At 39.8% G+C, this 22,085-nt stretch overlaps 3 protein-coding genes across 10 annotated transcripts; 1 reads left to right on the top strand and 2 right to left on the bottom strand.

The window, feature by feature from the left end:
• Nucleotides 1-432: 432 nt before the first annotated feature.
• LOC147853827 (UDP-Glycosyltransferase superfamily protein) lies at nt 433-3,786 on the bottom strand. Of its 7 annotated transcripts, XM_087332545.1 has the most exons (4): nt 2,059-3,786; nt 1,273-1,381; nt 933-1,068; nt 433-718 (listed from the first exon to the last, which is right to left on the bottom strand). In XM_087332545.1, the coding sequence occupies exons 1-4, from the start codon at nt 3,765-3,767 to the stop codon at nt 597-599; spliced, it is 2,076 nt and encodes a 691-aa protein (XP_087188671.1). In that variant the 5' UTR covers nt 3,768-3,786; the 3' UTR covers nt 433-596. The 7 variants fall into 7 exon arrangements, 4 of the variants coding, with proteins under 4 accessions (XP_087188671.1, XP_087188673.1, XP_087188672.1 ...); XM_087332547.1 differs by lacking the exon at nt 433-718 and having other exon boundaries at nt 1,273-1,343; XM_087332546.1 differs by lacking the exon at nt 433-718 and having other exon boundaries at nt 937-1,155.
• A 9,415-nt stretch (nt 3,787-13,201) lies between these two features.
• Nucleotides 13,202-18,601, top strand: LOC147853826 (U-box domain-containing protein 43-like). Of its 2 annotated transcripts, none has more exons than XM_087332095.1 (4): nt 13,202-13,283; nt 13,853-15,093; nt 15,178-15,505; nt 16,705-18,601. In XM_087332095.1, exons 2-4 carry the CDS (start codon nt 13,870-13,872, stop codon nt 18,186-18,188), a joined length of 3,036 nt encoding a protein of 1,011 aa, XP_087188221.1. In that variant the 5' UTR covers nt 13,202-13,283; nt 13,853-13,869; the 3' UTR covers nt 18,189-18,601. The 2 variants fall into 2 exon arrangements, with proteins under 2 accessions (XP_087188221.1, XP_087188223.1); XM_087332097.1 differs by having other exon boundaries at nt 13,231-13,283; nt 13,850-15,093.
• Nucleotides 18,602-19,545: 944 nt separating this feature from the next.
• On the bottom strand, nt 19,546-21,821 carry LOC147853825 (pentatricopeptide repeat-containing protein At4g13650-like). Its single transcript, XM_087332442.1, has 2 exons — nt 19,874-21,821; nt 19,546-19,637 (listed from the first exon to the last, which is right to left on the bottom strand). The coding sequence occupies exons 1-2, from the start codon at nt 21,819-21,821 to the stop codon at nt 19,546-19,548; spliced, it is 2,040 nt and encodes a 679-aa protein (XP_087188568.1).
• Nucleotides 21,822-22,085: the final 264 nt, after the last annotated feature.

The following is a 22,085-nucleotide window of genomic DNA, read 5'->3' as shown; positions in this document are numbered from 1 at the left end:
AAAATGAAGATACCAAAAAGTGGGTTCAAGTCCAACTTCACATATCTTTCAAAGATGGGTCCCACTTCAAATATTTTGATCCAACCTAGCACCCTTGGAAGTCTTAACTTATTAGCTACTGCCTATTTACCAACAAGATGCCATCAGGTCTAAATCACGAAGCTTCCTACCATGCACTATGAACCCGACCTTATTGTCGATTGATTCCAATGACAGAGCCAAGGGAAAATGGAAATCATTTTTGACACATTGGGATGTGACTGATACCATTAATTACTAAAATTAAAGATAACAACTCAAAAACCATGAAACATTTAAGTGGTAAATGGAGTAGATTCTGAGCATTAAGAGCAGGAACAAATTCCGGCCATCTTCTTGTGGAAGAGGTAACACAAACACTAGGGTGCGGAATTACGTAGGGTGTGGAAAGTGAAGTCATTACATATCGAGGTAGAATATTGAAGAATTGGATGAATAGTTTATGGAATATAATGTAAAAATGAAATGAGCACAGATAGCACACGATACACAACATATGATGAACTTCTCATAGCTTTTCATCCACTCCGAGAGCCTTCTCATCTGGATTATTGTCACTAACTCTTCAAAGCATGCTGTTTTGCAATAGAAAATACTTCTTTTGCAATCTTGTCAGATGCTTCGGTAGTAGCTGTTGTCAAGGCATTCTCATGCATTCTTAGAAGCATCTGTTTATCACCTGCATACACATACAAGAAAGTGTAAGATGCAATGTTATTGAAAGTAAACTTAGAAGACTATACTTGGCACATGTTTGAACATGTATCACTCTTATGCAAAAGTACATGAAACTAGAATAGTTAATGAACAAAAACCCATCATTCGCATGATGTATTATGTAGGACTAACATGCAGAACCATGCATAAGACTATGAGCTTAGAAAGACACATACTTAATAACTCATCAATAGCAATCTCAAGTTGTTGTGAAGTTGAGTTATCATCATTTACAACTCTGCAAGCACCAGCTTCTGCTAATACTGCAGCATTTTTCCTTTGATGGTCATCAACAACATACTTCAAAGGGATCTGTATCACAAAAAATGTTCAGTGAACTTTAGCAAGAGGAATAGTTCTACAATCCCTTGCTTGTATTAGATGCCATAAAATATGCACCTGTATTGTTAAAACAAACCATATATTCATCTTATCTTTTAAAAGAATTCGCTTTTTGTCATGTTTTCAGTCTTTTTCTAATCTGAATCATATCAAAAGAAAACTTTTGTAGCATACCAATATTGATGGTTTTCCAACAATAAGCAACTCACTGCATGTTATTGCTCCAGCAGTAGCGACCACAAGGTCTGCGGCAGAGTATGCAAACCTCATATCATCAATAAACCTACCATTTAATAAAAAACTTTTAAACCTACAGAAATCTTGAATGAAATAACTGAACAAAGATACATATATTTTATATGCAAGAGATTTGATGAAAAACATTTAAATATATATTTCCCGTTAATTGATATCTGAACATAACCAATCTTCCTCAGTCCAAATCCCATGAAAATTGAGTTACTCGCAACTCATTTCTACCTTCTTTTGTTTTCTCATTTCTTTCTTAGGGTAATACTAAAGAGATTACCCAGTAGTAGCTGCCATAATATCTGTAGCTGAGTAGGCTATAAACATTAACAAAATGATTTTTAAACCTACAAGGGGATACCTAAATATAATTCCATAGAGTCTAGATGCAAGAGATTATCAAAAACTGGTGATACATAACTCTCACTACTGTTAGATAAACATTTCACATTAATCAATATTTCAACCTTACCAATATTCCTCCGCCCAAGTGCCACAGAAACTGGTCATTAGCAACTAATTTTTATTCTGATGTCTTTCATAGAGCATACTAAAGAGACTCCAACAAAGGTAAATCTGGCTAAGTTTTGGCACAAACAACCTCAAACTTACTTTGACAGTTAATTTCAATTTCACACAAAGAATCTCTCTCAAGTTTCAAGTTTCAGGATCATCACTTATTAATGAAAATGAATGGACATAAGAGCTTACTCAGATATACAGAGACGTGGATGGTCATCAGCAAACTTCTCTTTCAATGCCCTATAATGCTTAGAACCAGCCTGCCATATGAAGAACCTATGTGGGTGCTTTTTCAGCATCTTCTCTATGAACTTACTCACAGCTTCATTGATACTTTTTGCACCCATAGATCCTCCTTGAATCAGTACAACCTCAGGTAATTGATTAATACTCATGTTTACAAGACCCATTTCACAACTTCTAATATTATCAAATGTATCTCTCCAATTTGCGAAAAAATAGTCCAATGAAGCCGTCTTTGGCACAAGCTTTCGTAATGAGGCTCGAACAGGGTTTCCCGAAACAATGCATTTCTTGTGTGGAAAATAGATCCTTGAAGCTTGAAAAGCAGCAAAAATGGCCTTAGCAAAGCCTGAAAGAATTCTATTAGCAAGGCCAGGATAGGCATTTTGCTCTTGAATAATGAAAGGGATTCCAATAAGCCAAGCTGCAATACAAACAGAGAAGGAGACATATCCTCCTGTTCCAACCACGGCATGTGGTCGAAAACTGCGAAGAATTTGCAGAGCTTGATATAAAGAGAGAAACAGACGGAATGGAAGAAAGAGGTTTTGTATAGAACGGAAGACCGGGCGGCGTAGCGACACCGCAGATATGGTTTGGAAATGGTAACCTGATCGAGGAACAACCGAGGACTCTATACGATGCTTAGTACCCACAAAGTGGATATCACTTGTAAATGAAGAAGAAGAGGATGATGATGAATAAGCTTTAAGTGCATCAGCTATTGCAATGGCTGGAAAGACATGTCCCCCTGTTCCCCCTGCTGCGAACAGGAACCGCAAAGAATTAGACAAAAAATCCTGATTAGGCAGTCTTTGAATATCGCTAGATACACATTGGGATTCCAGAGAAATCTGAAAGGCTTTTACCTCTGCTTCACATGCGATAATTCCGTGTTCTTCCTTGGACAATGTAGAAGATTGTTCGTGCACTTCGCCCCCGTCTTCTTTCGAATATGCATCATTATTACCACTATCTTCAATGTAGGAACACTGGGATTTATCATTCACATCTTCTTCTACATTCATCACTTCCAGGTCTTGTGCATCCATCAATGCATTTCGAGCATATTTACGTTTAGCCACAGGCTCGGCCAGCAAATCCCTTGAATCGTTTCCCACATAGCAGGAGATCACAGTCAAACCACCATTTCTTAATTTTCTTACTCCATCTTTCCATGAATGTTTCCCATTTCTTCTAGCTGAAGTTAGGTTTCCTTGACAAAGAAATCCCTTTCTTCCTTCGGAAAGCCATAATTTCTCAAAGTAAAATTCACAGCCCTGATATCTTTCTGCACAGGCTCTATATCGATCATCACAGCCTAAACCTGACGAATGCCATCTTTCTGCATCATCTCCACATCGAGTTTCAGAGACTAAACCTAAAGCTACAATATTTTGCGAAAAATGCAAACTGCCCACAAAACTTGATGATCCATGGCGTCTTTTGTTTTTGTTCCTACATCTCAGCAAAACCGATTCATTAGAAATGCGACGACGTGTCCATGTGGAAGTAACAGAACATGATGATGGAGATGAAGGGCAAGGATTACCACTCCATTCTTTCAAGATTTCTTCTGGTTGACGGAACCTGTTTGAAGAAGAAGAAGAAGAAGAAGCACTGCAAGAAGCATCCATGGCTGTATGAAGCAACATGGACACAATGACTCCACAAAACCCATGTATTGTATCAGTATGTATGTATGTATGTATGTATGTGTGTATGTATTATATTTATGTATTTATGTATAATACGAATGTATGTATTGTATTTATGTATGTATGTATGTATGTATGTATGTATGTGTGTGTGTGTGTGTGTGTGTATGTATTGTATTTATGTATTTATGTATAATACGAATGTATGTATTGTATTTATGTATGTATGTATGTATGTAGCTCGTGTCTATTCTGCATCAAATCATAAGGAGGGCTGGCGAGGGAATCGCGGCCATAGACGGTGCAGGTCGCTCAGCTGATGGCGCGTGCGATCTGCACCGTCCGATTTGGATAAGAAAGAACGCGCGAAAAATAAAGTTGTCAGAGGTCGCCCACCTCTGAGTCGTTGGTCGCCCAACCGTTGTAGGTCGTCCAACCCTGACCTTTGTAGGTCGCCCAACCAAATGTATCATTTTGACCAAAATCTTCAAATAAGCTTGATCATTACCCTTGAAACTTACAATAACATATCAAACAGTCACAAAATCCAACCTTAAATTATTCAAATTTGACGATCTTCACCATACTTAACATAAAACAAATAATAATCTTAAAACATAAAAGTTAAAAAACATAAAACATAAAACTTAAACAGAGATCAACTTATAACATACTTGAAAGATGAATCAAAATATGACATCCTTTAAACATAAATCTACATACGACATATTTGAAACATAAAACTTTAAACATAAATCAACATATGACATACTTAAAAAATAAATCAACATATGAAATCCTTTGAACATAAATCCACTTTAAACGTCGTAAACCCTGTAAAGAATCGATGGTGATTCTTGTGCAGCGGAATAGATATGTGTGTTTGTGTGTGAGAAAGTGATATTCATCCTCAACTAGCCCTTCCTTGCATACCTTACATGTCTTCATATTTCGCTGATTTTGATTCCATAATGCAGCTTCAATACGTAGGTTGTGTGATCGAGTGCGACAGAGTGTTAGGGCTCTATGAGAGTTAATACTCATGTTAGTAATGTGGTAAGGATGAATACCATCAATAAGCCGCCTTGCCTGATATAGAACCCAACATTCAAGATTGATGTTTGTAGTGTAATATTCTAATTTTGTCCTTTTAACATCTTTCCACGTTGTAAAGAATCGATGGTGATTCTTGTGCAACGGAATAGATATGTGTGTTTGTGTGTGAGAAAAATAGAGGAGAGAAGAGAACACAAGATAGATATGCAAGATAAATAAAATACTCAAGAAGAAGAAAGATGTATATTTCACAAGTAGAATGGAGATACAAAATTATAACATTACAAGGAGTCACAACCGACTTAGTATGAAGTACGAGGAGGGTGCTTTATATAGAGTCACCCTCTCTCTTCATTAACTTACAACAACCACTCTCTCTCTTGGGGAATGTGAAGACTCATAGTCATGGGGAATATGTAACTCATTAGTTATGTGTCATAGAATATGATTCTATGACACATAGTTAATGTGTAGAGAGTAGTGGTGTGACTCTTGACTTTTGAGTAATCATGGATTCTCAAAAGGTGTGTTCACACGTTTGTGTTATGTTGAGCTTGATTCTCAACACGCCCCCTCAAGCTCAACTCGGGTTGGTTCCTTTCGATTGATGTCCGCTTCGGTTGGTATCCGGTTCGGACGATCTCCGGTGTCTGCTTTGGCTCGTACCCGGTTCAGACAGTATCTGGTTCTCGCTTGTACTCCCCCTCAAGCTTGGCAAGTCAGGGATCGTCAATCTAAGGTCTGACATGAATTGCCGAAGCTTGTTGGCTCCTAAGGCTTTGGTGAAGATGTCGGTCATCTGAAGATTCGTGTTGATGTGTTGAAGGTCGACATCTCCGGCCTGTAAGCGCTCTCGAATGAAGTGATAGTGCACTTCGATATGCTTTGTGCGTGCTTGGAACACCGGGTTCCGAGTCAGATATATACTGCTCATGTTGTCGCAATAAATGGGAGTCGTATCCTTGATGGGGACGCCCAAATCCTTCAAAATCCTCTTGAGCCATACGGCTTCACATGCAGCTACGATTGCGCCCCTATATTCGGCCTCCGTACTCGAAAGTGCGATGATAGGTTGCTTCTTACTACTCCAAGATATTGCTTCGTTACCGAGTGAGAAGACAAATCTGGAGGTCGATCGTCGATCAGCTTTGTAGCATGCCCAATCCGCGTCTATGTACCCTTTAAGTCGTATTGGTGTGGCGGATTTGTAGAGAATGTCGTAATCCATTGTGCCACTCGCATATCATAATACTCGCTTAGCGCAATCGAAATGGATATCTCGCGAAGTTTGCATGAATTGGCTAAGGAGTCCGACTGGATAGCTAAGGTCGGGTCGAGTGATCGTGAGATAGATGAGGCTCCCGATTAGTTGACGATATTGGGTCGGTTCACACTCGTTTGTGTCGTAGTCAACATCTAGTTTGAGGTTTCGATCGAGAGGCATAGCCACCGATTTGCACTCAGTCATCCCAAACTTATATAACAAGTTGAGGATGTAGTGTCGTTGAGAGATCATAATGTTGGTCGGAATCTGAATTACTTCGATGCACCTCTCCTCCTCATAAAGGTGTACAAGCATTTTGTGCATGTGTTTGTGTCTTCCTTGTTCGTTCGGTCGTCTTGTGACGAAGGAGCATTCAGGCTTGCCCATGCACCTCTCCTCCTCATAAAGGCATACGAGCATTTGTGCGTGTGTTTTGTGTCTTCCTTGTACGTTCGACGTCTTGTGACAAGGGAGCGTTCGGGCGTGCCCTTGCACCTCTCCTCCTCATAAAGACGTACATGCATTCATGTTTGTGTTATTGTCCCCTTGTGCATTCATTTTGCATGCTCATCTTTGCTTGTACCCATTTGATCACTTGAGTCACGGATGAACAATTGGGGATAAAGAGATGGGGAAGTTGATGAGATAGGGAGATCGAGAAGTTGATGACAATGAGTAAAAATATCTATTCCATAACTGGTGTTGATCTCCTTGATGTTAACAAGGGAGATCAACCCTTTTTATACATGTAGTGATGCATGATAAGCATGCTCATGCCAAGTCTTACATACTATAATATCAAGCATACTAATTCTTACATGCCAAGTCTTACATATTGAGTCTTACATATTGGGTCTTACATACTGAGTCTTATATACTAGGTCTTACATACCACTCTTTATACAAAGGTTTGAAGTCTAAAGTTTGTCTAGGAGAAATATATATACAAGGGCCTAAGGTTCACATTCGAGTCGATGTTCATGACAACTTGGCTCGTGCGGTGATCTCGAAAACTCGACGAGTCGTGATCAACGAAAGCCACCGGCCTCACAAAAAGGGGCAACGAGCCCTTGCTCGGGAAGGGGTCAGGAAGTAGTATTGTCATAAAGCAAACCTCGGGTCTTCTCTATCCCTTCAGTACTCCCTAGTCCAAGACCCCCGTGGTTCCGCCCAAGTAACACACATGCGCGAAACTTCGTGACATAAATTGGTGAACCCGACGTGAAAGGGCGGCAAGGGAGAACCAAGATGCGAGGAGGAGAACTCATTGAAGCGATGGTGGCGGTGGTGGACCGCTTGTTAAATGCCCGAGAAAGTATCGCCAGCCTAGACTGAGCCATAGAGACGGTGGTTAGCACAACGGGTCGGTTCGGGCTGTACATGGTAATGAGTGCAAACGATAATGCCACCTACCACCTCGCTGAACTCGATGGGACTAAGCTGGCAGTACCAATAGCAGGGAAGCAGGTCAAAATCTTCAAAAAGCGACACGATAGGGAGCCAAACCTCAATGACCTTGACGAAGATAAAGGCGAGCAAACCACAAGCCACGAGGTCAATGAGGAGGAGGAAATGAACTATTGACCACCCTCAACCCGCCATTCTTGGCACATACCGGAGGATGTGAGGTTTGATGGGGGTAGATGTCGTGATGTGGCATGCTCGAGAGTGGGAAAAACCGGTGAAATGGGGGGTCAAAATGTGCATGTGCAATGTGTGTGCACACAAAGGCAATTAATTGTGCACATGCAAAGGAAAAGGGAAAAGAAAGGGTGGAAAGGAGGTATAGAAGCTTGTGTAAAAAGTAAGAGAGAGGAGAGATAAAAAGTAGAGGGGAGACATGCTATGAATTTGTAGAGATAGAGAGAGGTGCACGGTTCAGTTCCAGTCTTACAATGCAGCGTGATTTAAGGAATTTTATTCCTTTTGCATTGAAGACAAAATTGGCGACCCCCATTCTTTTTTTCCTATAAAAGGAGGTCGAGGGGGGCTCATTTAGGAGGACATTTTGGGAGGATGAAACTATCGCCATTTTTCCTTCGGAGCTCTTCATCTTCTTCTTCACCACTTCCCTTCATCTCATACCCCTTCACCCCCTCATCGCCATGTGCTCGTCTTCTTCGCGTTGGCACTCAAAGTGCTCGTGGGCCAGAGCTTCATTGGTTCGACGTTGCTTCGCCCCGTTTGTCATTGCGAGCCTGTGTGCTCGCCGCTCAGGTGGTTGTGGTTCGTTGGGGTCGACATTTTTGTGGTGCTCATGTGTTCGTCTTCATCGTGTTCAGATTTGCTCTTGTCTCTAAGGGCATTTAGTATTTATGTTTTGTTGAGGTTGTGGTTAACTAGAAGTTGCCACATTGTAATCAAACCCTATTTTATAAAGGGTCCTCTTGCGTTGGAATCGAACACGTATTTATTTCTTTAGCCAATATCATTCATGTTTTTCTTTCTTTCTTTTTGTCTTTGTTCTCGTCCACTTGTACGTTCGGTCGTCTTGTGACGAGGGAGCGTTTCGGGTGTGCCCATGCACCTCTCCTCCTCATAAAGGCGTACGAGCATTTGTGTGTGTGCTTGTGTCTTCTTGTACGTTCGGTCGTCTTGTGACGAGGGAGCGTTTCGGGCATGCCCATGCACCTCTCCTCCTCATAAAGGAGTACGAGCATTTGTGTGTGTGCTTGTGTCTTCTTGTACATTTGGTCGTCTTGTGACGAGGGAGCGTTTCGGGCGTGCCCATGCATCTCTCCTCCTCATAAAGGCATGCGCGGAACTTCGCGACAACGGTCCCTCCATGGTTGAGTAGGTACTTCCTTAATGTATTGTCCCTCTCTCTCCCTTTTATATACTATAACTTCCCGAATTTTTACTAAATAAATCTGTTATTAAGAATAGAGAAGAGGATTACCAAGATAAATTGACCCTTCTCTGCTAATGCTTGTTGATTTTGGCGGTCATTCGCTTCCGTACGAGAGGAAAATAGGTTGTGCAAGGATAGCGATGACGACAATGAAGTTCTCAGAGGTTGTTTAATGTGGAATTGTGTTGCTTTCTTTCTGGGTAGTGAGGATTCTTTCTAGGAGAGGAAAATCGGTTGTGCAGGGGTAGCAATGGCGACAACGAAGCTCTTAGAGGCTGTCCATACAACAACCATTAGCTCATGTTGATAGCCACTAGCTACATTCTTGTTTATCATCCCCCATTTACATTATTGTTCACAAGTGTAACTTCCTCTCTCTCTCTCTCTCTCTCTCTCTCACACACACACACACACACACACACGCACACGCACACGCACACACATCACATAATCTTCCGCTGCTTAACGACTCACATAATTAGTTACTAATTAACCCTAGTTAATTACCTAATGATTAATAGAAAGCTTACCAATGATCATGCCCATGGGTCAATTTGATTTATGGTTGAGGCATACAATGACTTTAGACCATGTATGTTACACCTTCTATTTTTATTACGGCAAGATATTGTGTCTTGAGTAATGCTTAATGGTGAAGCTACATCAAATATTACCCTCATATAATCTATTCATCAATCATGGGCACTCATCCCATTGTTGTTTATTATAATTACTCATCAATTGTTCTTGATGTTGTTGAGGCTTGCAACTATTGGTGATATTGTGGGTTTACACCTTCTATCTAGGGGACAATTAGACCTAAACCCTAATCCCAAACTTTGACAGATGATTCTCTCATGTTTTTACAAGGCCAACATAAGCATCTTGAGAATGGATGCATGCACATGACCAAATTGCCTTGGCCTTTGGATTATATATTAAGTAGAGGAAGTTGTGCCTCATCTTGTGTATTGAGCGATTTTGAATGTGTAGAATGACAAGGATTTGTGGTTGGAAGAGACTATTTTTCAAGCATTTGGGGTATTCATTGGAAGTGAATGTTGTAAATACCAAATTAATTTATGGTTGACTAGCCAGTTGAGGAATAAGTTCATGTATTGGAAGTCATAATCTTGGCCATTTCATATACCTTAAAGTTGTAGAATTTATTATGGAGCCCATGATATTATACTTTTGTCATTGTTACCATGAACATAGAAGGCTCTATATTACTTTTTGCAAATCTTCAATAATTGTTGTGAAGAATGAAGGATAAGATGATGATCACACGAGTTGATTGAAACCATATAGCAATCGTTAAGGGCTTGGGAAAAACTGCAAATATTGGATATTTCAAAACATATGATGGCTCTTAATTTTTCACTATTGCAATACATGTGTCCACACTCATAGAGATGGATATCTATTCTCCAATATTTCATCGAGGAGAAGGGAGTAATATGTGGGAAAATGATGATTAAGGCATCGTGGCAACAATGACTTAATGGAAATATTCCACTTTAAATTCCTTGTTCTTCACATGCGGAACACTTGGTTGCCTGCCTAATGGCAAAAACCATTCTCTTTATTCATATGGACATTGGACACCATCATTTATTATGAAACCACTCTCTTTATTCATACGAACACCATCATTTATTCCGAAAGCATTTTAATTCTTTAAAAAAATAGTTATTGATCTCTTCTCAATTATAATGTTGGCATGGAATTTGGAAAGGAAAGATCACGCTCTCAATTTAATCACTTGCTTTGTTTGGGGGTCAATGGGAGATGTAGTTGATGCTCAAACTTTGGAGATATTTTGACTTTGTTGAGTGTGATGATTATTGTGCATCCTGCCCGATTATGGGTTTATTTGTTAGTAACTACAGAGTAAAACATTGATGTAGGGTACTTCACTCATAAAATGAAAGAGCAACCATGAGTCAATTGGCATGTACAGGGTCAAAATTAGTTTTTAAAGATGATTAATATCATCGTTCCATTTGAGTCTCATCGATGACTATAACCTAAGGTTGAACAAAAAAGGAAGGTAAGCAACATCGGTAATGGATGATGACAATCTGGAATAATTGTTGCCATTCTAAATTGCTCTTTCTAGCTAAGGTCTTCATGTGGAGAGTATTGTCCATGATATACCATTGGGAATAACTCTAATTGCATTGTCTTGGTGGAAGATATTACTACTCATCAGTTCATAGTGTGTTTTGATCACTCTTCAAGGTTAGGGTTATAAGTTTTGTCGGTAATGGACAATGACAATTTGGAATAATTGTTGGCATTCTAAATTGCTCTTTCTAGCTAAGGTCTTCATGTGGAGAGTATTGTCTATGATATACCATTGGGAATAACTCTAATTGCATTGTCTTGGTGGAAGATATTACTACTCATCAGTTTATAGTGTGTTTGATCACTCTTCAAGGTTAGGGTTATGTTTTGTTGTGTTGATAGGTTACGTCAAGACAATTGGTGTTTCCACAATTTATAGGCCTCGACCTAACAATTGAAGATGGTGATTGTGTTTCCATTTTTCAGAGCTAATGGGGGTTGCGTCATGATTCGGGTATGCGAGATGCTTTTGTATTTTTGATGGTAGGTATGGAGATAGACGAGCATGTGCAACGAGAGCTGAAGGGAGTACCAAACATGTGACAAATTTGTTTATCGACATGGAAGCAGGACAATATGCTTTTTCATCGGTGGGAGTGTTTGGTTTCGTCTTGCCCATTTGACGACTCAACATCTCTAGTAGCCCACCCCCCATGTAACGTAGGGGCCAAGAAATCGTTGTAGTGTTTTCCACACACATTTTTCAAAACGACTGCAAGCTTTCTTTTAAGTCTTGTAGTGTTTTCCACACACATTCTTATTAATACAAATTGTGTGCTTGAGAGAGAGAGAGAGAGAGAGGATAAGTTTATGTATTAGAGGTCTCAATTATAGCCTTTTCATGTACGACTTAAGGTGGTTCAATCGATTATGGTCTCTATGGTGTCTTATTATCTTCCTTTGCTACCATGGTCAAAGAAAGCTCTTGAAATGGTGTCATACTCAATGCAAATGTTGTTATGGAAAAGAAAAAGGAAAAGTGCCTAGCCGTGGTTGACATGGGATCATGTTTGTACTCTGAAGCGGTTTGGTGGGGCATCGGTATTGGATTTATATGAGCATATGGTGGCTCATTGATTTACTAAATTCATTTTATTTATGTTTGAGGGTGTACAACCTTGGACAAAAATGGTGGCATACTTTATAGAGAAGTCAGGAATTAAGCTTGGAAACATGACAGTTGAAGGTAATTGGTGGAATGACATTATTTTTGAACGGAATGTCAAATGTGCAGGGTCTCTCATAGTTAATCATTTGTTGACATCTTGGTAAAGTATGTTGGATTTTGTGGAATGGCATCCTCCACAAGAAAGGGGATGTGCCAATTCCTTACAAATGGAGGTTTTGGTGGCATCAAGGTTGTTGAGGTGGGAAGGCAAACAAATTATTAACCTTCAATTTAATCGGATGACTAGATTGGGCTTGGTAACAGTTAAGGATGCTATGTTGGTGTCACAAAGAAGATTAATGGCTTTTCGAACAACAAGATCAACATTTCGTATTCCAAAAGGTTATACCTTTATTTGGGATAAGTTGCAAGAATTACTATCTTCATATGAGCCTAATCCCGATTTAGATATTAGGGATCTCAAGAGCTCGATTGGATGTTTGTTTGGAAATAAGAGATTAACTATGATCTCAACAAGCGATTCTTATCACAAGTTGATTGACAAACATAAGTGGATGGAAGAACCGGTTATAAAGATAATGGGGTTTTTGTGTGAGCCCATTACCTGGTGGTTTCATGTGATCAGGGGGCAGGTTGGTGTTCTCGATTGATTGATGCTACGAGTGAAGGTATTCAAGAAAGGGTTATAAAGATATGGGGTTTCCGTAAGCCCATTACCAAGTGGTTTCATGTGACCAAGGCAGGTTGGTGTTCTCAATTGATTGCGTGCTATGATTTTCTCTCTTTCTTTCGTAATGAAAGCCATTATTTACGGAAAAAAAGCGAGAGAAGAAGAAGAAGAATATGTAAGGAATGGATTAGTAGAAGTCTTTTTTTTCTTTTTGGCTTGGTCTTGCTACCATTTTGAGTCTTTTTCCTTTTGACTCTTAATTTTGACTTGACTCGGTCGTTCTCCTCCACTCTTCTTCTTCTTCTTCTTCTTCTTCTTCACCTGCAGCTGCAGGGGCAACAAATCACATAGCCCATCTCTAAATACTAAGGCAGCAAAGCCATGGAGTTCATGAATTGAAGAAAACCAATCAGGTATGCCCTTTTCTTTCTTTCTTTCTTTCTTTCTTTCTTTCTTTGTGTCTTTCTGTCTGCCTCACCTTTCTCATCTGTTCTATACCCTCCCCAACCCCAATAGGGAAAGAACACATAAGCATTAGCAACTAATTAAGCCCCTGATTTCCTGTGTAAGCCAAAGTTTATCTGTAGTGCTGATTAGCATCTAATTAACAGACATTTTCCTGTGTCAAGCTCAGTTGTTATCTCTAGTGTTGAGTAGCATTTAATTAACAGCCATTTTCCTGTGTCAAGCTCAGTTGTTATCGCTAGTGTTTGATTAGTATTTCGTTAGCCACTGTTTTTCTGTCAAAGGCACAATTTATCTCTAGGGTTTGATTAACATTTAATCAGTCACTATTTTTCTGCAGGATTTCCACTGCAAATACCTATATACATATATGCATAAACACACACATATATCTATGTGTGCGTACGTACGTACGTACGTACGTATGTATGTGTATGTCTGTCTGTCTGTCTGCCTGTCTGTATTTATGTATAGAATCTTATATTTCATCTAAGTGTTGCCTTGGTTGATTTAGCAGTAGAGCTAGGCATCAAAATGATATTTCTGGAGCTTGTGCCCATCAGCACCTGTCTTGCGATCTTGACCAATGAGATCCTCAAAACCGCTCTCGCAGCCCAAGATGTCCTCATGGAGAAAGACACGTTTAAATCACTCTCCGCATACTTCCACAGCATTCATCCTGTCCTCAATGAGCTCATGTCAAGCAGAGACATGGCGGACAGTCCAGCTTCCCGACAAGCCCTCGAGGCCTTAAGACAAGATGTCGAAAAAGCAAAAAGCTTAGTTAATATGTGTGGAAAAAAGTCAAGGTTCTACCAGCTTGTGCATTGCAGAAGCATCGTTAAAGAAGCGCAACAAATAACCCAAGATATGGGAAAGTCACTTGGTCTCCTCTCATTAGCAACTGCTGAGATCTCGATGGATATTCAAAACAACGTCGATAAGCTTAAGGATGAGATGATGCATGCCGAATATCGAGCTTCAAACCAAAAATTGGAGATAATGAACAAGATTGAGATGGGTATCAGGCAGCATAAAACCGATCAGGCCTTTCTGAATGATTTGATTCACGAAATTGCACGGTCTGTGGGTGTTCCTGTTGAAGACTCTTCGGAGATAAGAAAAGAACTTGAATACTTTAAGAAGGAAAAGGAAGAGGCAGCAGAGAGGAAGGAAAGAGAAGAAGAGGCTTTTATGGAGCAAATCATTGCCCTTCTATCAAGGGCTGAGGCCACACGCACACCGGAGTCCATACGAGAAGACTATAAAGAGAAAAGATACTTGGTGAATGTTGACATTGAGCAAGAACCTTTGGAATCATTCCGATGTCCACTCACAAGAGAAGTAATGCAAGATCCGGTATCTATTGCTACGGGAGCAACATTTGAAAGGGCAAACATTGAGGAATGGTTTGCTAATGGTAATAAGACTGATCCTACCACTGGAGCAGTTTTAGTTAGTCTGAATTTGAAACCAAACTATAAGATCAGAGAGTGTATTGAAGAATGGATAGATTGGAATCACTGCTTTCGCATTCAAAATGCAAGGAGAAAACTGGAATCGGGAGAAAAAGTCAAAGTAAATGAAGCTCTAGATGACTTGTGCAAAATTTGCAAAACCAACAAGTTTCGACACTGGATTGCAGAAGAGAAGTTGATAAAACATGTAGTTGAAGTGCTAAAGATCAGGGATGACAGCTTAAGAAGAAAAAGTCTGTCAGCCCTACAAGTCATTGTAATCAAGAATGAAGAAAACAAAGTAAGAATCAATTCTCTGTTCACTAGTGGATTCTCAACCTATATGTAGATTTAACTCTAGTTATCTATTCTTATATGTCTTCAGAAGCAGCTAGTAGATGCAGGTGGAGTTGAGCACGTGGTTCAATGCCTTTCAATGGACACGAACATTTCGAAGAAAGCTATAGCCTTACTAGTCGAACTACTGAAATCAGATCCACCAGGCATCTCATCACAATCTTCTCTAGTGCTTGAGATGCTCAGCCAAGAAGCAGATGCCATCCCTTGGTTGGTGGCACTCTGCGATGGGGTTGATGCCGAAGCTGCACAAAATGCTGGAGATATTCTAACACAACTAGCTTACAAAAACGAAAACATTGTGGAGATGGCAAAGCTGGACTGGCACATGCCACTTCTTGAGTGCTTGCAATATGGTAGGTCGTTCTAACATTTTTATGTTTTCAAAAGGAAGTCCCTTAAGTTATTTTTATTGTTTGATAGCTTTCTTTACATCATTGTATGGGGATGATGACATCTGGATAAGAACACTAGGGGCTAATCAAGGAATTTGGGCAAGTGGTAAAATAGTTGAATTAGAAAAAGTAAAACACACACACACACAGAATGAATGTCGAACCTATGATGCTTGGTAAGGGAGAACTGGTGAGTGTTCTCGCTGCAGAAAGTCAGGTGGATATTGCATGTATGAGAATATTGCATTGTTTCTCTGTATGTGTGGGTGGGTGTATGTAAAAAGCTGAAGCTGCAGCATAGCATGTGCAAGATTCATAGAAGTCAATAATCCAAAGATTCAACCATCAGTTGGCGGATGGCAGAAAGTTTGGATAGCTTAAGTTAGCTCCTTTACTACTCTTCTCTCATTTGGTTCTCACCTCCACCATGAGTAATAGAGGTAAGGCTCCTACTCATGAAGGTTCATAACCATCGTACTTGTGAATTTGCCCGTATGGATTGATAGTCATCATGCTAGAATGAGGAGGAATTCGGGACGTGGAGGATATGCTCACCATGCTAGAATGCTAAAGCAATGATACGCAGAAATCTACTTTAGGATGAGAAATCTCCTACAATGTGTTTATATTGATAGTCCTGGCATTTAAAGATGATGGCCACAATGCCTCAACTGTCCTGGAGTGTATCTTGTACAACACAGCCCCTTTGATAGTCCTGTATAGTACCAGGGCAGCTGATAATTTTTTCACCTGCCTCTAGTATATGCTTTATTGTTTAAGATTCAGGTCTATGAATAAGTTTCTGTTTAATGGGCATTGGGAACGTATCTTCTTCAACCCCAGGTTTACCATAACCCTGTATTCCTTTCCAGGATGCTTCACATGTAAGCTACTTTTTTTTCCCCAGATAGGCCAGACATGCATCCATACTGTTTAACCTATTATGTACATATCTGTTTAGGTATAGAAAATTTATTTGATTCAGGATTGTTTTAAAAAAGCCCTTATTATCAGTGTTCAAAATGAACTCTTCCTAACATGGGTAGAATATAAACTAATCGATTTAATGTAAAAACTAATAAAGTGACAATTCCCCTTTAACTTAATGAATCCAAATGTATATTATTATCAAAATTTATGTTCCCTGAATTTCTTTGCAGGATCTGAACAATCAAAGCGATTCATGGCTAAGGCACTTTCAGACTTAGAGCTCACACGTCAAAGCATGGAGAGTCTTGGTAAGGGTGGAGTTATCACACTATTAGTTGAGATGATGATGGGAAATCTTGAAAATAAAGCAGCGTCTTTGGGTGCTCTCCAAAATCTTGTAACTTATGGACCTAACAAGCAGCGCTTGGCACAGACAGGAGCTGTGCCTATAATATTGGACCACCTCTATTCACTACACTTTCCATCAAATATAAGAGAATCCGCAGCTGCTATATTACAGCAGTTGGTATCAAATAATGATAATGTATTCTTAATAGATGAGAATGGAAATGAATTAGATCTTAATAAGATTCTACGGGATCTCTTGATGAGGATACAGGACAATTTTTTCTCGAACTCTCTAATGATACAGAAGCAGGTAATGCTTGCATTGTTAGGGTTTGTATCTCCTCGGGATGCCCATGAAACCCGAAAGATATTTTCAGATGCTCACGGTGTCATGATACTCTTACCTTTTCTAAAGCATGGAGATGTTGAGATCAGAAATGTAGTGGTTCAGATTCTATATTGCATGTTGGGGGAAAGTGGGGATGAAATCTGCCACTTTATCATGACCACAACGAAGTTAATAGGACTTTTCTCAACGTATCTTCATGAGGGTGTTCAAGAGAAGGTACAAGCAGCAGCTGCGGGGATATTGTCAAGAATGCCAGTAGCAGAAACTAATGTCACTCTTGAATTGATGGAGCAAAACGTCTTGCCAATGCTATTGCACCATATCAGACATGGAAGTCCAAATTTGAAGGAAAATGCAATGGGAGCATTATTAAGATTCACCTTGCCATTGGATATACAGATACAAAAGAAGGTGGTAGACCTCGAAATCTTTCAGGCTCTTCGAGGTTTGATCAAGTCGGGAACAACCAAAGCAAAAATAAGAGCTGTGATCGCTTTACGGAACCTCTCCGAGAGCACAATGCAGCTTAGCACACCCAGAAAATTGTCCGGATGCTTCTTTTGTATACTAAGAAAACCTCCAACAGTATGCCGCGTCCATGGTGGTGAATGCGGAGAGCGAACAACCTTTTGCCTTATAGAGGCCAACGTTGTTTCTGACCTTGTATCACTTCTTAAAGCATCAAAAGGAAGTGATGTTGCTGGAGCTATTGTGGAAGCACTTTCCACCCTTCTTCCTGAGAATGAAAACCTTGAAAAAGGTGTCCTGCTTTTACGTGATGAGGGAGCCATCCAACCCATTCTAGGGCTGATTTCCCACGGAACAGATAGCTCTAAAGAAAAAGCCGTGAATATTTTAAGAAAGATTTTCAAGGTCAAGGCTATGAGAGAATTACACGGGGGCGAAGCACAGATTCATCTAGCTCCTGTGGCGATGCATGGACATGAAACATTAGCAAAGCAGGCTGCTGAAATTCTAGTAACTATGCGATCTAAAGGTTCGTCGATACTTTTCTGATAAACCATCATTTTTCGCCATAGCTTTCCCACATCCAATAAAGACTCTCTCCCCATTGTTGGAGAGATATCTCTTTGTCAAGTAAAGATTTCTGTTAATCGAGGTCCATGACGCGATACAATATGTGCTGATATATCAATGAATTTCCAAGGATAAAGTGAAGTACTCAAAACAGAATTTTGCCGGCAACAGAAGCCTTCCTTTACTACTACTGGCATAAGGAACTGTAAATTGATCAAACCAAAGAAGATGTTCCGCCAATGAACTGCTGCGTCCACCATGTGTGCCATTCTCTTGTACCATTTGGTTTTTGATTATATGTTCTATCTTGTACCACTATTACTCATATTACATCAAACTATTGTATATAACAATATATCCTCAGATCAATGTTGGTGCAACTCCTTTGTTTATGTTGGTTTGAACTTGTGTCTATGTTTATTTTTATTTATTTTTAATTACCATGAACTCCTTTCTTGTTTCCAACTACCTTTTCAGAACTTCTACACATGTCATCAGTTGTTTATTGCTCAAGAAATTAGAATGCCACATTTGAGCAAGTATATCATCAATTCATCTCCTTTTTCTCAGTTCTATTTGCTAATTGACTAGTTATGCATTTTATTCATCTCCATTCTCTCTTCCAAAGGGGGTTGAGTAGGGCCATTTTGTAACCCCTTGGAATCAATTAAAATGCAATTAAGAAACGTGCATATATTTAATTGCTGGTTAGTTAAGGTTCAATAAATCATTGATTACAACAACACCTATTACGATGCGTAAGACAATATATGTAGGTAATGATTTGATTAGAGTTGTGCTTTTTGATATAAATGTCGTAACCAAACTAATTAGTATATAATTGATAATTGTAAGCATGCAAAGAAATTTCTAAGCTTGTGGAGTATCACCTCGGGTGTATATAATGTTAGCATATATATAAATTAGTTGTTACATTAGAAGATCAATACCACTTAAGTCATCTTGAGAGGAATTTGATGGTAGGTACAATAGGATGAGGGCAAGAACCCCTAATCCATTTGCTTGGAAGAAATTTGGGGCTCACATTTCTCCACTTTACATTGCATATGTTGCTCCAAAGCTCAAGACTGTTATCTTCTTCTCCAAATAGGAAAACCTACTCACCAACACATGCTAGACTCCATACCTTCCTCCACCATGCATACCATTTCTTCCATATAACTTAGCTCACATTCTCTTCGATGTGAAACGTGTTGTGAGGGTACATGTGTGGAGACTGACTGGCCATGCATGGTTTGCTGTAAGTTTCAGTCATACTTTGGTATAATGCTCCACCTTCCACCACATTCGACTTTTCCTTCCACATACTATTAATCTAGTCTAATCCCGACACATTTCTCTCATACATAGTCACAATATGAACACTCAATTGCACAATTGACATGAGATGAGCCAACTTCACATCAACTGATCATTAACGTGAACATTAGATTCAATTATGAGTCATGGAGTCAACGAAGGCTCACCCAAACCACCAAGATATGGACTTGGATACAAAGGTATATTTGTAAGGTCATCAGAGTTTAAGGGTGGTGATCACTCTACGCTAAAAAACACGAGGTCGTCCTAAGACATCTGGATGGGCACCTTATATTCTGAAGCTTCAATTTATTATATCGAGTATGTATAGATGTTAGACATACTGACATAAGATGCAGCATCCTCATCATCTAGTCCTAGTGCATGTAGAAATGCCTCTCCTCCCACCTCTATATCACCCCATTTTCTACAAGCACCCAAAATTGTACTCCATACCACTCGATTAGGATGTAGAGGCATATGTTCGACAATGGCTACCATTTTGTCTAGTTGGCCAGCACGACCAAGCATATCAATCATACATGAATAGTGCTCCAATGTAGGACTCGGACTACTGGTACCTAAGATCATATGTTCAAAGCACATGTAGCCCTTGTCCACTAGACCTCCATGACTACATGCATTAAGAACACCGACAAAAGTAATGAGATTTGGATCGTGAGTAGTATCTTCTCTCATTCTATCAAAAAGAGAAAACACTTGGTTAGTTTCTCCTAGTTGTGCATATCCGGTGATCAGCAATGTCCATGACACAATATCACGAAGTGGAATTTCCTCAAACACTTGATGTGCTTTTGGAAGGAGGCCACACTCTGCATACATCTCGATTAACGCATTGCCGACAAGTGGATCCTTTTCTAACAAACCTCTCCTCGATATTTCATCGTGTAATGTCTCGCCCTTCTGAGAAGCTCCTAGCCTTCCACAAGTCTTTACACCACAAACAAGTGTAACAACATCAAAAGGAATGCCCTTTTGCTGCATTTGTTCGAAAAGATAAAATGCCTCCTCACCTCGCTCATGTTTTGCATAACCTGCTATCATTGCATTCCAAGATATTGTGTCTTGTACTGGGAGATCATTGAATACTTTTTGTGCTTCTGTAAGCATGCCACATTTGGTATACATGCCTATCAACGTATTGCCAACCTCGAGATGTGTTATCATGAATCCATTACATGAGATCTTGGCATGTATTTCTCGGCCCCGATCTAGGGCCTCGAGGGTTGCACAAGCATTCAAGCAGCAAACATATGCTATGGCATCTAAAAATAATCCCTCATTTTGCATTTGATTGAAACAATTCAATGCTTTCTCACCATAACCATACCTTGTATATCCACCCATCAATGCTGTCCATGACACAGTGTCCACAATTGGCAGGTGATTAAATATTTCCTGTGCCTCTATGAGTAATCCACAGTCCGCATACATACAAACCAAAGTGTTGCCAAGAGAAGGGTTCCTTTCTAGAAGCCCTTTCTTTTCAATTTCGGTGTGTATTTCTTGTCCCTCCTTAGTGGCATTTGCACTAGCACAAGCTTTCAGGATACAAAGGAAAGAGACTGCATTTGCCGATATTCCTTCCAAGTTCATCTTTTGGAAAGATTCTAATGCTTCTTTGCAATGTCCATATTTTGTATACCCAGATATCAATGCAGTCCATGAGACTACATCTCGGCATTGAAGCTTATCTAAGACATCCCGTGCTTCTAAAAGCCTACCACAATTTGCATACAAATCGAGTAATGCATTGCCAAGATTAGCATCCCTTTGAGCCAATAAGCCCATTTTAGAGATCTCAAGGTGCATCTCTCTACCTCTTTCTATATCTCCTATGTTGCTGCAAGCTTTCAAGCAGCAAATGAAAACCACAGAATCTGGAGATATACCCATGATCCTCATGTGTGTGAGGCATTTCAATATCTCTTCTTTATGGCCATACTTTACAAATCCTGCCATTACTGCACCCCATGAGACCACATCTTTATCTTGAACGTCTTCAAAGACTTGTTTAGCTTCTAGAAACCAGCCGTTTTGTGCATACATGTGAATCAATGAATTGCAAAGAATTTGATCTCCTTCGAAAAGCTCTCTTTTGACCATCTCTATATGTATCTCTTGGCCCTTTTCAATGTTACCTGTCTTGGCACAAGCCTTGAGAGAGCTAGAAAAAGCACCAGAATGAAGGCATATATTCCCTTCTAGTTTCATATGTTCAAAACATGCCAAAGCTTCTTTGTGATATCCATATGTAACATATCCTGCCATGATTGCAGACCGAGCAAATACACAAGGAAGAGGAAGAAGTCCTAGGAACAGAGTTTTAGTCCTGCTTAAATCTCCGCATCTTGCATACATATGAACTAAAGCGGTGCAGACAAGAATTTCCCTGTACAAGCCCTGTCCTATCACTGTGTCATGTACTCTAAGACCTGTGTGAATGTCTTTGAGCTTATCACAGACCTTGACTTAAGTTATGACGGAAGACCTTTCTGTATCCATGGAGAAATGGTGTGGGCGACTAACATTTGG

The sequence above is a fragment of the Azolla caroliniana genome, unplaced genomic scaffold, assembly GCF_043228905.1.
Source record: "Azolla caroliniana isolate FFs.n. ecotype wild unplaced genomic scaffold, voAzoCaro1.0.p SCAF_16, whole genome shotgun sequence".
Taxonomy (NCBI): Eukaryota; Viridiplantae; Streptophyta; class Polypodiopsida; order Salviniales; family Salviniaceae; genus Azolla; species Azolla caroliniana.
Note: the sequence above shows the minus strand (reverse complement) of the source record. Positions and strands in the feature narration are given on the sequence as shown.